Source organism: Haliotis rubra, unplaced genomic scaffold (assembly GCF_003918875.1).
Source record: "Haliotis rubra isolate DU_JTF1 unplaced genomic scaffold, ASM391887v1 Scf107, whole genome shotgun sequence".
Lineage (NCBI taxonomy): Eukaryota > Metazoa > Mollusca > Gastropoda > Lepetellida > Haliotidae > Haliotis > Haliotis rubra.
Window position 1 is genome coordinate 1,386,600 of NW_025764970.1, and position 14,276 is coordinate 1,400,875.

At 41.3% G+C, this 14,276-nt stretch overlaps 1 protein-coding gene across 1 annotated transcript in view; it reads right to left on the minus strand.

The window, feature by feature from the left end:
* Positions 1 to 3,631: 3,631 nt before the first annotated feature.
* The window catches only part of LOC124279758 (ADP-ribosylation factor-like protein 15), a 34,621-nt gene continuing 23,976 nt past the window's right edge, over positions 3,632 to 14,276 (minus strand). The window contains exons 4-5 of the mRNA XM_046715629.1: positions 5,470 to 5,678; positions 3,632 to 4,690 (exon numbers count right to left, since the gene is read on the minus strand). Of these exons, the coding sequence (XP_046571585.1) occupies positions 4,514 to 4,690; positions 5,470 to 5,678 (386 nt within the window). The 3' untranslated portion in view covers positions 3,632 to 4,513. The remainder of the gene's footprint in view (positions 4,691 to 5,469; positions 5,679 to 14,276) is intronic.

Genomic DNA, 14,276 nt, shown 5'->3' on the forward strand with positions numbered 1-14,276 from the left:
ATGATTATGACCACAAAAAAATCCACTGTTTTAAAAATATATGAAATGGACAAACACACAAAACACTATGATTGCTGTCTATAAGAAACATGGAGGAAGATGTAGTAAAAACTTGACTGTCAAACTATCAAAACCCACTCAACTATGCTTCAGTATTGTCTTACATTTGGTCTGTCTCTGTGTGACCTTTCAGTTGGTTTTTCGTACAGTGGCAGCAGAAACTACAAGTTCAAATATCTTAAATTCTGCCCATTTCGACCAACTACAATGAATCTTCTGCCATGTTGGGGTAAACCAACTAATAAACATGGAAAGCCTTTACTTATGTTTATATAATCTGAAAGCTCAGCATGCAATTATTTAAACACATAGCTGAGATACAGTCAATACTAATACATGGGTCAAGTTTGACGCTGAACACATATCAGCTATCAGCCCAAATTATTGTATATCCAAACCTACGACTAGAGCATACACATTAGATAGCGCTGGCACCGATGGCTGCAGTTATCACATCTCAAAGGTGCTGGTGCATCGTGCGTTGTTTGTGTTATTACATATGCAAAAATAGTTGGAAAATATTTTCCTTTTATAAAAACTGTCTCCAGTCAGGTGATTAGTATATACAAAATATTAAAAAAATACTTTGTTGAAATATGGATCCATGAATTTGACATCAGCTTACACAAGTTCATAATGGCAAGGACAAACATGGGAACAAAGCTGGAGTCAAGAAATTAATGCTCATCACTATTTCTTATTTCCCACAGGGAACACCACTGTACCAATGTGCCAAAGTATGGACATTATGCTCAGGTCTCTGGACCAGAATATAATTACTTACAATTTTTCAATATTTCTAGCCCAAAATTTGCAGGCAAAATGGAGTCTAAAGGATAAACAAAAAAGTAAATTTTTAACATGCCAACTGATAATATACTACTTGTACAAATATACAAGTGATGTAAAGATAGTATATTCTTAGAAATTGGTCTGTTGTCTGTGCTTGTTGACTGAAGCTGTTGAAAGTATGTCAGTAATCTTGCCAGGGTAGTAACCAGGAAGTTGGTACACAACGTGGCACCACAGTCAGATGTAGCAGCTAACATGCTGGACACTTCACATTCTGTAGTCATGTAACAAGGAAGTTGGTACACAACGTGGCACCACAGTCAGATGTAGCAGCTAACATGCTGGACACTTCACATTCTGTAGTCATGTAACAAGGAAGTTGGTACACAACGTGGCACCACAGTCAGGTACAGCTAACATGCTGGACACTTCACATTCTGTAGTCATGTAACAAGGAAGATGGTAGCAGTCAGATGTAGCAGCTAACATGCTGGACACTTCACATTCTGTAGTCATGTAACAAGGAAGTTGGTACAGCGTGGCACAACGTGGCACCACAGTCAGATGTAGCAGCTAACATGCTGGACACTTCACATTCTGTAGTCATTCTGTAGTCATGTAACAAGGAAGTTGGTACACAACGTGGCACCACAGTCAGATGTAGCAGCTAACATGCTGGACACTTCACATTCTGTAGTCATGTAACAAGGAAGTTGGTACACAGCGGTGGCACCACAGTCAGATGTAGCAGCTAACATGCTGGACACTTCACATTCTGTAGTCATGTAACAAGGAAGTTGGTACACAACGTGGCACCACAGTCAGATGTAGCAGCTAACATGCTGGACACTTCACATTCTGTAGTCATGTAACAAGGAAGTTGGTACACAACGTGGCACACAGTCAGATGTAGCAGCTAACATGCTGGACACTTCACATTCTGTAGTCAGGAAGCACCACAGTCAGATGTAGCAGCTAACATGCTGGACACTTCACATTCTGTAGTCATGTAACAAGGAAGTTGGTACACAACGTGGCACCACAGTCAGATGTAGCAGCTAACATGCTGGACACTTCACATTCTGTAGTCATGTAACAAGGAAGTTGGTACACAACGTGGCACCACAGTCAGATGTAGCAGCTAACATGCTGGACACTTCACATTCTGTAGTCATGTAACAAGGAAGTTGGTACACAACGTGGCACCACAGTCAGATGTAGCAGCTAACATGCTGGACACTTCACATTCTGTAGTCATGTAACAAGGAAGTTGGTACACAACGTGGCACCACAGTCAGATGTAGCAGCTAACATGCTGGACACTTCACATTCTGTAGTCATGTAACAAGGAAGTTGGTACATGCTGGACACTTCACATTCTGTAGTCATGTGGCACCACAGTCAGATGTAGCAGCTAACATGCTGGACACTTCACATTCTGTAGTCATGTAACCAGGAAGTTGGTACACAACGGCACCACAGTCAGATGTAGCAGCTAACATGCTGGACACTTCACATTCTGTAGTCATGTAACAAGGAAGTTGGTACACAACGTGGCACCACAGTCAGATGTAGCAGCTAACATGCTGGACACTTCACATTCTGTAGTCATGTAACCAGGAAGTTGGTACACAACGTGGCACCACAGTCAGATGTAGCAGCTAACATGCTGGACACTTCACATTCTGTAGTCATGTAACAAGAAGGAAGTTGGTACAACGTGGCACCACAGTCAGATGTAGCAGCTAACATGCTGGACACTTCACATTCTGTAGTCAGTAACAAGGAATGGTAACAACGTGGCACCACAGTCAGATGTAGCAGCACCAACATGCTGGACAGCTAACTTCACATTCTGTAGTCATGTAACAAGGAAGTTGGTACACAACGTGGCACCACAGTCAGATGTAGCATCTAACATGCTGACACTTCACATTCTGTAGTCATGTAACAAGGAAGTTGGTACACAACGCGGCACCACAGTCAGATGTAGCATCTAACATGCTGGACACTTCACATTCTGTAGTCATGTAACAAGGAAGTTGGTACACAACGTGGCACCACAGTCAGATGTAGCATCTAACATGCTGGACACTTCACATTCTGTAGTCATGTAACAAGGAAGTTGGTACACAACGTGGCACCACAGTCAGATGTAGCATCTAACATGCTGGACACTTCACATTCTGTAGTCATGTAACAAGGAAGTTGGTGGCACCACAGTCAGATGTAGGCTAACATGCTGGACACTTCACATTCTGTAGTCATGTAACAAGGAAGTTGGTACACAACGTGGCACCACAGTCAGATGTAGCAGCTAACATGCTGGACACTTCACATTCTGTAGTCATGTAACGAGGAAGTTGGTACACAACGTGGCACCACAGTCAGATGTAGCAGCTAACATGCTGGACACTTCACATTCTGTAGTCATGTAACAAGGAAGTCGGTACACAACGTGGCACCACAGTCAGATGTAGCATCTAACATGCTGGAGACTTCTAACATACTGGAGACTTCACATTCTGTAGTCATGTCCTGACTACTATTTTCTCTGACAGAAGTTTAAACTTTGATCACTTCCAAATAAGACACAAGATTTTAATATTGAGTTAAGTGTGATATACTAGTATTACATCAGGTCTATACATTATGACTATGAATTTCACAATAATGCTTCCAAAATCAACACAGTTATCCATGACAATAATTCAAACATATCACGTTATACTGAAATCTACATTTGGCACATATAATGTAGCTAGATAGTACAAATATATATAAGTAGTTGTTTATTTACATCGATTATTTCTTTTGATAATTGAAGAATAAATTCATGAGGTTTGAAACATGAATATTATATAATGTCTTACGCCTAATGTATGATGCAGTTTTTCTCCACTGACGCTATTTACACTTTTGAGAATGTGTTTAGTGGAGATTGGCAAAATTAGAAATTGGAAAAGTAAATTGTCCTAAACATATAAAAAATAAATAAATACATAAAACAAAAAATCCTCACTTGATGCAATATAATGTATCACCTGTCAGTTTAACGACTAGCACAAGGTGCCCTACAGCAAGTGAAGAATACACTGCTCAAGTGTTGAAAACTGCTGCTAAATACTACAGGTTTGGCTTTGTGCTGACTATATGTCAACCTGTTACCTGTTCAAAACAGGTGTCTCAAAGTAACATACCAGTAGAGCTAATCAGCTAAAGACTTCATTATTTTGAAATAATCAAGTAAACTGACATTTGATTATCATGAAAAATACATCAGATGTCAGAAAATGAATGTGCATGATTTAGTGTGACTAGTTACAAGAAAAGCAAATTGAGGTTTTATAAACTTTTAAAAAAGCAGAGCTTAACTGTCAAATGAAAAAAACAACAACTAACGAATACAAAAACTCAATAGTCTTTTGAAAATATTCATGCCTTACAAGTACTTATGACACAAATCAAGGCAAAATCAAAACTCCCATGAAAACAACTGGTTTAAAGAACTCTTCTCTCGTCTCATTTCTCTACTTATATTTCAAGAAAATCTTCGAGCATGTTGCCATTCCATGAGGTTCTTATTTGCATAGATACGACAAGTCACAAGTCTGAGAGTGAACCTTGTCTAGCGATGGTTACCATGGTGATTGTCTCAGGACTAAATTCGGTTCATGTCTGAAGCACCATTTTCGGGTGCAGTTACTTTTCCTCCCAGAAGCACTTTCCTTAAATTAGCAAATCCTGCTTCCACCTGCAACTTGTTGACGACTGAGCAAGCTTGGATCATCCACTGCCTCCTGCCGGTCTCGGTGGACAGCTCCAGGAACAGTGCAATCTACAAGACATTGGCGAAATAAATGGACTTGAAACTAGTTGACTTGTTTGCTTGGTTTGTGTTAATTGTTTAACACCGCACTCAGCAGTATTCCAGCTATATGGTGGCAGTCTGTAAATAATCGACTCTGGACCAGACAATCCAGTGATCAACAGCATGAGCATCGATTTACACAATCAGAATACGATGACACGAGTCAACCACGTCAGCGAGTCAGACCACCCAACCAGTGTCATTATTTGACATTTCATATTGAACTATTTGAAATATATGAAGATTAAGATATTAACTGATTTATCAAAAGTTCGAATTCTCTTACAATCTTCTTAACCAAGGTTACACAAGATCATAATTTGGATATACAAATTCTCCATGTATATAAATAAATGTTTAATGACAACAGACAAAGAGAAAATTCAAACATATTCTGTCAACAAGAGAAATTACATTGATCTAAAAGATATGTTATTGAGCTGAATTTCAAGATTCAATTGGGAAATAAACATATTGAAACATTGTATATATTTTAGAATTTAAACTTATTTTAACTTTACTAACATCAAAAATACAATTGACTTTTGCTTGCACACATTGGACATGTTAAAGAAAAAAACAATTCTTGCTTAAGATCATCATATTTTCACATTATCATTTTTTATCATTTTTCTGATGCCTAATACCACAAGCTTTTTTGGACAAAAACATATTATTCATGCAACAGAAACCTGAAATATGCTTATTGACAGGGTTTAAGTGTAAAGAGTTCTCTCCCCTTATACCTCTGCATCAGACTTGGCTCCTTCTACATCCTGGTGGTTGGCTAGTACCAGCAGTGGCAGTCCTCGCAGGAACTGGCTGGACAACGCCTTGTTCAGCTCAGACTTAGCTGTAGCGAAGTCCTCCTCCGTGCTTGCACTGTCCACTACAAAGATTATTCCTTGGCTGCCTTCAAAGTAGCGGTCCCAGTATGGACGGACATTCTCTCCTCCTGTTTGAAGCAGATGAAAGTGCTGATTAATTAGCATTAAATATTTATTTTTCAGCTATTGAAAGAAAATGTACATTTTAACCATAGATATTATTATTTGTTTTCCCAGATAAAATTACTTTGCTTAATGTCTAACTTTCACAGTGTAACTATCTGAAAATGTGAAGTACTATTTCATTTGAGTATTTATTTCTTGGTGTCCTGTCATCATGGTCATCAAACCATTCCAAGAAATAGCTATAAAGTGACGCCATTGTCTCACGCCTGACTGTTGTAGTTAGTAGTTGTAGTAGTACACGTGTATAATCACTCAAAAAAATGTGTAACACATGTAATCACGCAAAAAAATGTGTAACACATGTAATCACGCAAAACAATGTGTAACACATGTAATCACGCAAAACAATGTGTAACACATGTAATCACGCAAAACAATGTGTAACACACACCAAAATGCTTACATGAGGCCTATCAGTTCTTATTTCAGCATAAAAGAAGTACAGCCACACAAGCCTATGCCTACATTAGGCCTATCAGTTCTTATTTCAGAATAAAAGAAGTCCAGTCACATGATAAGGCTGCGCCGACATAAGGCCTATCAGTTCTTATTTCAGTATAAAAGAAGTACAGCCACACAAACCTATGCCTACATTAGGCCTATCAGTTCTTATTTCAGAATAAAAGAAGTCCAGTCACATGATAATGCTACGCCGACATAAGGCCTATCAGTTCTTATTTCAGAATAAAAGAAGTACAGCCACACAAGCCTATGCCTACATTAGGCCTATCAGTTCTTATTTCAGAATAAAAGAAGTCCAGTCACATGAAAATGCTGCGCCGACATAAGGCCTATCAGTTCTTATTTCAGAATAAAAGAAGTACAGCCACACAAGCCTATGCCTACATTAGGCCTATCAGTTCTTATTTCAGAATAACCGAAGTACAGTCACATGAAAATCCTACGCCGGCATGAGGCCTATCAGTTCTTATTTCAGAATAAAAGAAGTACAGCCACACAAGCCTATGCCTACATTAGGCCTATCAGTTCTTATTTCAGAATAACCGAAGTACAGTCACGTGAAAAGGCTACGCCGACATAAGGCCTATTAGGGTTTTTTTCAGTATAAAAGAAGTACAGTCGTGTGATAAGGCTACGCCGACATGAGACCTATCAGTTCTTATTTCAGTATAAAAGAAGTACAGCCACACAAGCCTATGCCTACAAAAGGCCTATCGATTCTTCTTTCAATATAACAGAAGTCCAGTCACGTGATAAGGCTACGCCGACATAAGGCCATCAGGGTTTTTCTCACTATAAAAAAAGTCCAGCCACACAAGCCTTTGCCTACAAAAGGCCTATCAGTTCTTATTTCAGGCTACGCCGAAATAAGGCCTATCAGGGTTTTTTCAGTATAAAAGAAGTACAGTCGCGTGATAAGGCTACGCCGACATAAGGCCTATCAGCTCTTTTTTCAGTATAAAAGAAGTCCAGCCACACAAGCCTATGCCTACAAAAGGCCTATCAGTTCTGTTTTCAGTATAAAAGAAGTCCAGTCACGTGATAACTTATGCCTGTTGTGAGGTCACAGGAGCTGAAACCTTTCTTGCAGAACAAGGTGTTATCGGCTATTGTTTGCAAACGATGCTTTAAGACTGATTAACTTTAGTCATATGATAGAACAGGGAGGTCCTTCACATCTTTTAGAGTAGTGTATGTTCTTTAATTATGCTTGTGATGTTATACATGAGACTTTAAACACTTAACACAATGACTTGAATACATAGTTCAAGTATTTAAGTCATCTGAACTGTGAGTGGGTCAGAAACAGAGTTACATCGAGGTGTGGCCAAATTGTGATGTTGGTGGTGTGAGTTTACTACTTGGATGCAACCCAAACGTACCCTGGGCAAGCAAACTGGGAAAAGCTTTATTTAAACTCAAATTTTCATATTTTGGTCAATATTGGGATATTTTGTTTTGCAACTTCTCATAATAGAGGTATTTTAACTCTGCATTCATTCTTATTGCAATGAAGAAGTTGTCTTTCCCTAAATATTGTTTTTCTTCATGATACCAGCTTCTAAATGCCACTTGAAAATTTAACAAAGTTCACTATTTGTTGAGAGGAACAGCCTGCACCTGACAAAGTTAACAAACCTGGTGCACCCTCCCTGTCAAATAGTGAACTCTGTCAAACTTTTAATGATAGTTTGTTAAACAACTTTTTTATTTTTAGGACATATATTCTGCAAAACACTCACAGAGTTGGTCTGATGTTTTGATTATGATCAGTATTTCATTGAGTATTATATTATTATTAGTTTTCGAGTTAGATTGCAATTCATCGGTCCGGAGCCAAACAGACTATAAGGTATTTTGTAATTCCACAGGCTATGTATGTACTAGTTGCCAGATATTTCTACATATTTCCATGTGACAAGCTACATCATAGTCAGGGCAACTTTGGGATTTGAACCTACTGCCATGTTAAGAGATGAGAATTACATCTTTTTTGGCCACAAGGTCAGCGGTGGACCACTGACAGAATGAGTATGTTGTTGACCAAATACTGCAGCCATAAACAACAAGCATATCTAGGTCAATCAGTCTATCAGATTGTTAGCTCTTGTATATAATTTACCCTTAGACAAAGGGTTGTAAATGAGACAGATGTTGACAGCAGATGGTAACACATGCAGCAAGACCTCATAAATGACGTAACAATATATATGTTGACACATCTGTAGTGATTACCCTCAACCAGTCAACACCTCTATAGCAGTATTACTTCAGCACCATGCTCCTGCTAATCACTGTAATTAATCCAAGCAACAATACTGACATGGAGAGGTGCATTTATACATGAAATTATAGATGTTTTTCTGGTCAATCATCGCTCATAGCCTGCTTCTACAGGAACATAATACATTATCACATTTTTACTACCTCCCTACTTAACACCACATGCATTTCCTTCTTCCTTTACTGAGCAAAACTACACCATATACATAGTGTATGGGGAAGTAGCGCCCAGTCAGCGAAGGGGCAGCAATTTGCTTAGAAGAGTTGCGCCCCCTGGACATGCCACTTATGATTGTTGGTTTGATTCTCCGGTATGCCCTGACCAGGTGTCTGAATCTCCGGTATGCCCTGACCAGGTGTCTGGTGTCTGAATCTCCGGTATGCCCTGACCAGGTGTCTGGTGTCTGATTCTCCGGTATGCCCTGACCAGGTGTCTGGTGTCTGATTCTCCGGTATGCCCTGACCAGGTGTCTGGTTCTCCGGTATGCCCTGATCAGGTGTCTGATTCTCTCCGGTATGCCCTGACCAGGTGTCTGGTTCTCCTGTATGCCCTGACCAGGTGTCTGATTCTCCGGTATGCCCTGACCAGGTGTCTGGTGTCTGATTCTCCGGTATGCCCTGACCAGGTGTCCCTGCCCTGACCAGGTGTCTCGGTATGCCCTGACCAGGTGTCTGGTGTCTGATTCTCCTGTATGCCCTGACCAGGTGTCTGATTCTCTCCTGTATGCCCTGACCAGGTGTCTGGTTCTCCTGTATGCCCTGACCAGGTGTCTGGTGTCTGATTCTCCTGTATGCCCTGACCAGGTGTCTGATTGTCCTGATTCCCTCGGGTATGACCAGGTGTCTGGTGTTTGATTCTCCGGTATGCCCTGACCAGGTGTCTGGTGTCTGATTCTCCGGTATGCCCTGACCAGGTGTCTGGTGTCTGATTCTCCGGTATGCCCTGACCAGGTGTCTGTGTCTGATTCTCCGTATGTATGCCAGGTGTCAGGTGTCTGATTCTCCGGTATGCCCTGACCAGGTGTCTGGTGTTTGATTCTGTATGCCCTGACCAGGTGTCTGATTCTCCTGTATGCCCTGACCAGGTGTCTGATTCTCCTGTATGCCCTGACCAGGTGTCTGGTGTCTGACCAGGTGTCTGGTTCTCCTGTATGCCCTGACCAGGTGTCTGGACCAGGTGTCTGATTCTCCTGTATGCCCTGACCAGGTGTCTGGTGTCTGATTCTCCTGTATGCCCTGACCAGGTGTCTGGTGTCTGATTCTCCGGTATGCCCTGACCAGGTGTCTGGTGTCTGATTCTCCGGTATGCCCTGACCAGGTGTCTGATTCTCCTGTATGCCCTGACCAGGTGTCTGGTGTCTGATTCTCCGGTATGCCCTGACCAGGTGTCTGATTCTCCGGTATGCCCTGACCAGGTGTCTGGTGTCTGATTCTCCGGTATGCCCTGACCAGGTGTCTGATTCTCCGGTATGCCCTGACCAGGTGTCTGGTGTCTGATTCTCCTGTATGCCCTGACCAGGTGTCTGGTGTCTGATTCTCCTGTATGCCCTGACCAGGTGTCTGGTGTCTGATTCTCCTGTATGCCCTGACCAGGTGTCTGGTGTCTGATTCTCCTGATTCTCCTGTATGCCCTGACCAGGTGTCTGGTGTCTGATTCTCCTGTATGCCCTGACCAGGTGTCTGGTGTCTGATTCTCCGGTATGCCCTGACCAGGTGTCTGGTGTCTGATTCTCCTGTATGCCCTGACCAGGTGTCTGGTGTCTGATTCTCCTGTATGCCCTGACCAGGTGTCTGATTCTCCTGTATGCCCTGACCAGGTGTCTGGTGTCTGATTCTCCTGTATGCCCTGACCAGGTGTCTGGTGTCTGATTCTCCGGTATGCCCTGACCAGGTGTCTGGTGTCTGATTCTCCGGTATGCCCTGACCAGGTGTCTGATTCTCCTGTATGCCCTGACCAGGTGTCTGGTTCTCCTGTATGCCCTGACCAGGTGTCTGGTTCTCCTGTATGCCCTGACCAGGTGTCTGGTGTCTGATTCTCCTGTATGCCCTGACCAGGTGTCTGGTGTCTGATTCTCTGGTATGCCCTGACCAGGTGTCTGGTGTCTGATTCTCTGGTATGCCCTGACCAGGTGTCTGGTGTCTGATTCTCCTGTATGCCCTGACCAGGTGTCTGATTCTCCTGTATGCCCTGACCAGGTGTCTGGTGTCTGATTCTCCGGTATGCCCTGACCAGGTGTCTGGTGCATGCCCTGACCTGATTCTCCGGTATGCCCTGACCAGGTGTCTGATTCTCTGTATTCCCTGACCAGGTGTCTGGTGTCTGATTCCGGTGTGCCCTGACCAGTCTGTGCCCTGCCAGGACCAGGTGTCTGATTCTCGGTATGCCCTGACCAGGTGTCTGGTGTCTGAATCTCCGGTATCTGACCAGGTGTCTGGTGTCTGAATCTCCGGTATGCCCTGACCAGGTGTCTGGTGTTTGATTCTCCGGTATGCCCTGACCAGGTGTCTGGTGTCTGAATCTCCGGTATGCCCTGACCAGGTGTCTGGTGTCTGATTCTCCGGTATGCCCTGACCAGGTGTCTGGTGTCTGATTCTCCGGTATGCCCTGACCAGGTGTCTGGTGTCTGAATCTCCGGTATGCCCTGACCAGGTGTCTGGTGTTTGATTCTCCGGTATGCCCTGACCAGGTGTCTGGGTTTCTTCCCCACCCAAAAGCTAGTTTTGTTCCAGGTGATTTGGTCATTCATTAACCCTAACTTCTTCTATTTCCAGTGATGTGGTTCATCCCCCAAGTTGTAATCTTAATGTCTTGTAAGCAAAGTATTCTTTTGACCTTTCTACAGATCCATTACAACCACATTTCCCCAGTGCATGATCAACTTAACACTAATAATTTTCCAACCTAAACAGAAGAGCCTGAATATATTATGATAGCTGGTGAGGCATGACTGGTTTCAAATCAACAAACATGGTGTTCCCACATGTTGGATGCATGTTTACCTGGTGGATACAACCTAGAGACACCTCGTAACGAGGGACCTGTCACCAGGAGAGATCTCTCCCATCTGTTAACCGTTATAGCCCGGGAAAGCCACATTTAAGAAAAACAGAGTTGAAAATGGTGTGGCTCAACCAGCAATGGGCATGGTTGAGAGGTCGTGTGAATGTGACTCTCCCGGGAATGTGCTATTAGCTAATCCACCTTACCGTATTTAATGTGAAATATTCAATATGTAAAATCTAGAAATCCAGTTGAATTGTTCGAGGAGAAAAGTCCAGATCATGCAAACTAGTTGCCTCACGTAGGTACTCAAACACCTTTTACGAAATTTTTTATGATTAAACAACCCATTATTTCTTTGAAGCATTTTAATTTATGGGAGGGTCAATTCAATGTTTTATACTTTTCTGACAACTGTTCGAGATAAGAGCTATTGTTGCCTCATTTATTATGTTTACATTCATGTTAGAAAACTGAAAAAAAACAAGCAGTTGTCACTAAGGGGACATAATCCCCCGACGCAAATTATCAAATCAAACTTAAAGAGTAATGAAAGTGAAGGTCATAGTTTAAGATGAAGTTAAATGTCAACAAAAACATGACCAGTCAACCTCTCTTGATATCTTGCTCTGTAGCTGTTCAAACACACAAATATTTTCAAGACTCACTTTGACCTTGACATGAATGTCATGGTGTATGAAATATGCAAAAAATAGTAATAGAGAAATTGCTTATCAAAAACATTCAAGAAAAGTCTTGAAAGTCTATGAAGAAATTCCAGTGAACCGTTCTTGAGATATCTTGCTGGTAATCTTAACATGCTGAAATCTTCAAAGTGTCGCTGTGACCTTGAAAATCATGTGAAGGTCACCAAACTCGAAGGGCCCTGCACCTTCCCTGTATGAAGCCTGGTGTCAAACATGATGAAAATCCAGTCAACGGTTCTTGAGGTATCTCGCTGACAAGCTTAACATGCAGGATAACATGCTGAAATCTTCAAAGTGTCTTCGTGACCTTGAAAATTATGTGAAGGTCACCAAACTCAACTGGGCCCTGCGCTTTCCCTATATGAAGATTGGTGTCCAATATGAAGAAAATCCAGTGAACGGTTCTTGAGATATCTTGCTGACAAGGGTAAAACGTTAAAGTCCCCTTATGACCTTGAAATGGGACCTTTCTATACTGTGATGAACCTAGGTACCAAGTATGAAAAGAATCTAGTCAATGGTTCTTAAGATATTCCAATTCGTACCTACGTACGTACGGACGGAGGCTAATACTATATCCCCCGCTTCTCGCTAAATGCGCGGCGGGGGATAAAAACACAGTTTAGAAGAATGACCATTAATTTCACAAATATACTTATAAACAGCCACATATGTGACGCCTAACTCTTTCCATTTCATAACTGTTTTTAAGTAAAATTTATGACTAGCTTTTCCAAAATCAGGATTTTTGCTGCCGTTGCGGTAATGACATTTTGGTTTAAAGTTGAATCGTCACAATAAAATTCTTGTCCAAACTTCTCTGCTGATGTAATATACCAATCATACAAACCAAAGTAGTTTACATGAAGAAATAAAAAATACAAAAAGAATTTCCTGAAGAGCAAAATCTGAAATTGCCCTTTTCCAAAGAATGACCCATTAGCATGTATCTTTTATCTCAGAACATATGTTATCATATGTTAACTAAAAACTTCAACGAGAATAAAGAAGCCGCCCATCATATGTTAACTAAACAAACAAAGGACAAGTCACTAAAACAATTTTAATCCATTGTGATCAATGGCAAAGCACAATGGGTGATGCTTATTTGAAAAAACGGTATTGATTCCCTTACTCATTGTGGCTTTCACGGCGATTCACGGCTCTGAGGTTTGTACTGGAAATGTGGCTTTAGCGGCAATTGGTATTTTTCAAATGTGGCTTTCCCGGGCTGACACCCTGTTAACAGTGTTCTAGTTGCTTGTTCATTATGCCATGATGACAAATCCAATCCGTCAACTCTGTCAGTGATGTATATCAAATGAGCAGAGTTTAGAAGCATACTTGTGAATTTCCTGGGGCTAAGTTGTACTTGTCATTTAATCAGCTTAAAACAGCCACTGTTTTACCCTACAGTCTGCAATATTCTAGAACTGGGTCTATTCTGACCCAGAGTTCCAATGAGAAGATGAAGGTAGGGTACTTTCCCTGGACTCCACAAGTAGTAATAAGCATGGGATCTGTTCTGACCTAGGATCACTCAAAGGCTTTCAGTACAGCAGATGCATCAAACATATCAAAATCTGGTCCATTATTTAAGAATTGAATGTCAGTTTGTGTGTTTGCACTGAAAAATGAACGATGTCAAAGCGGTGTTCAAACTCGTGTGAACGAGCGAGTTTACGAACTGACATTCAATTCTTATAATTTCGCACTTTGAAGTTTACACATACGTTTTCCACCCATTTGTAGATGATCATTGTTTAGTGTGTTTTAATACCTGTAAAATGTTGTAATGCCCTTTCGGTTCAAGAACGTACGTATTGCAGCGATGTTTGTATACACAGCGATTTTCTTTACACATGTATCCCAACCCTTGAAGAAATAGTTCTCAAAGAATCCGATCTTTAAAATATAACAACAAATTCGTTATGAGGTTTGAAACTGCTTTAATAAGTATAACATCAATAACAGCATCAAACAGAAACAAATATCAGAAGCAATAACAATAGCATTTTAACCAGCTGGCATTGTACCTTTTCACTTGTAAATACCTTGTTTGACCGTAATAATACACTGACCGACTT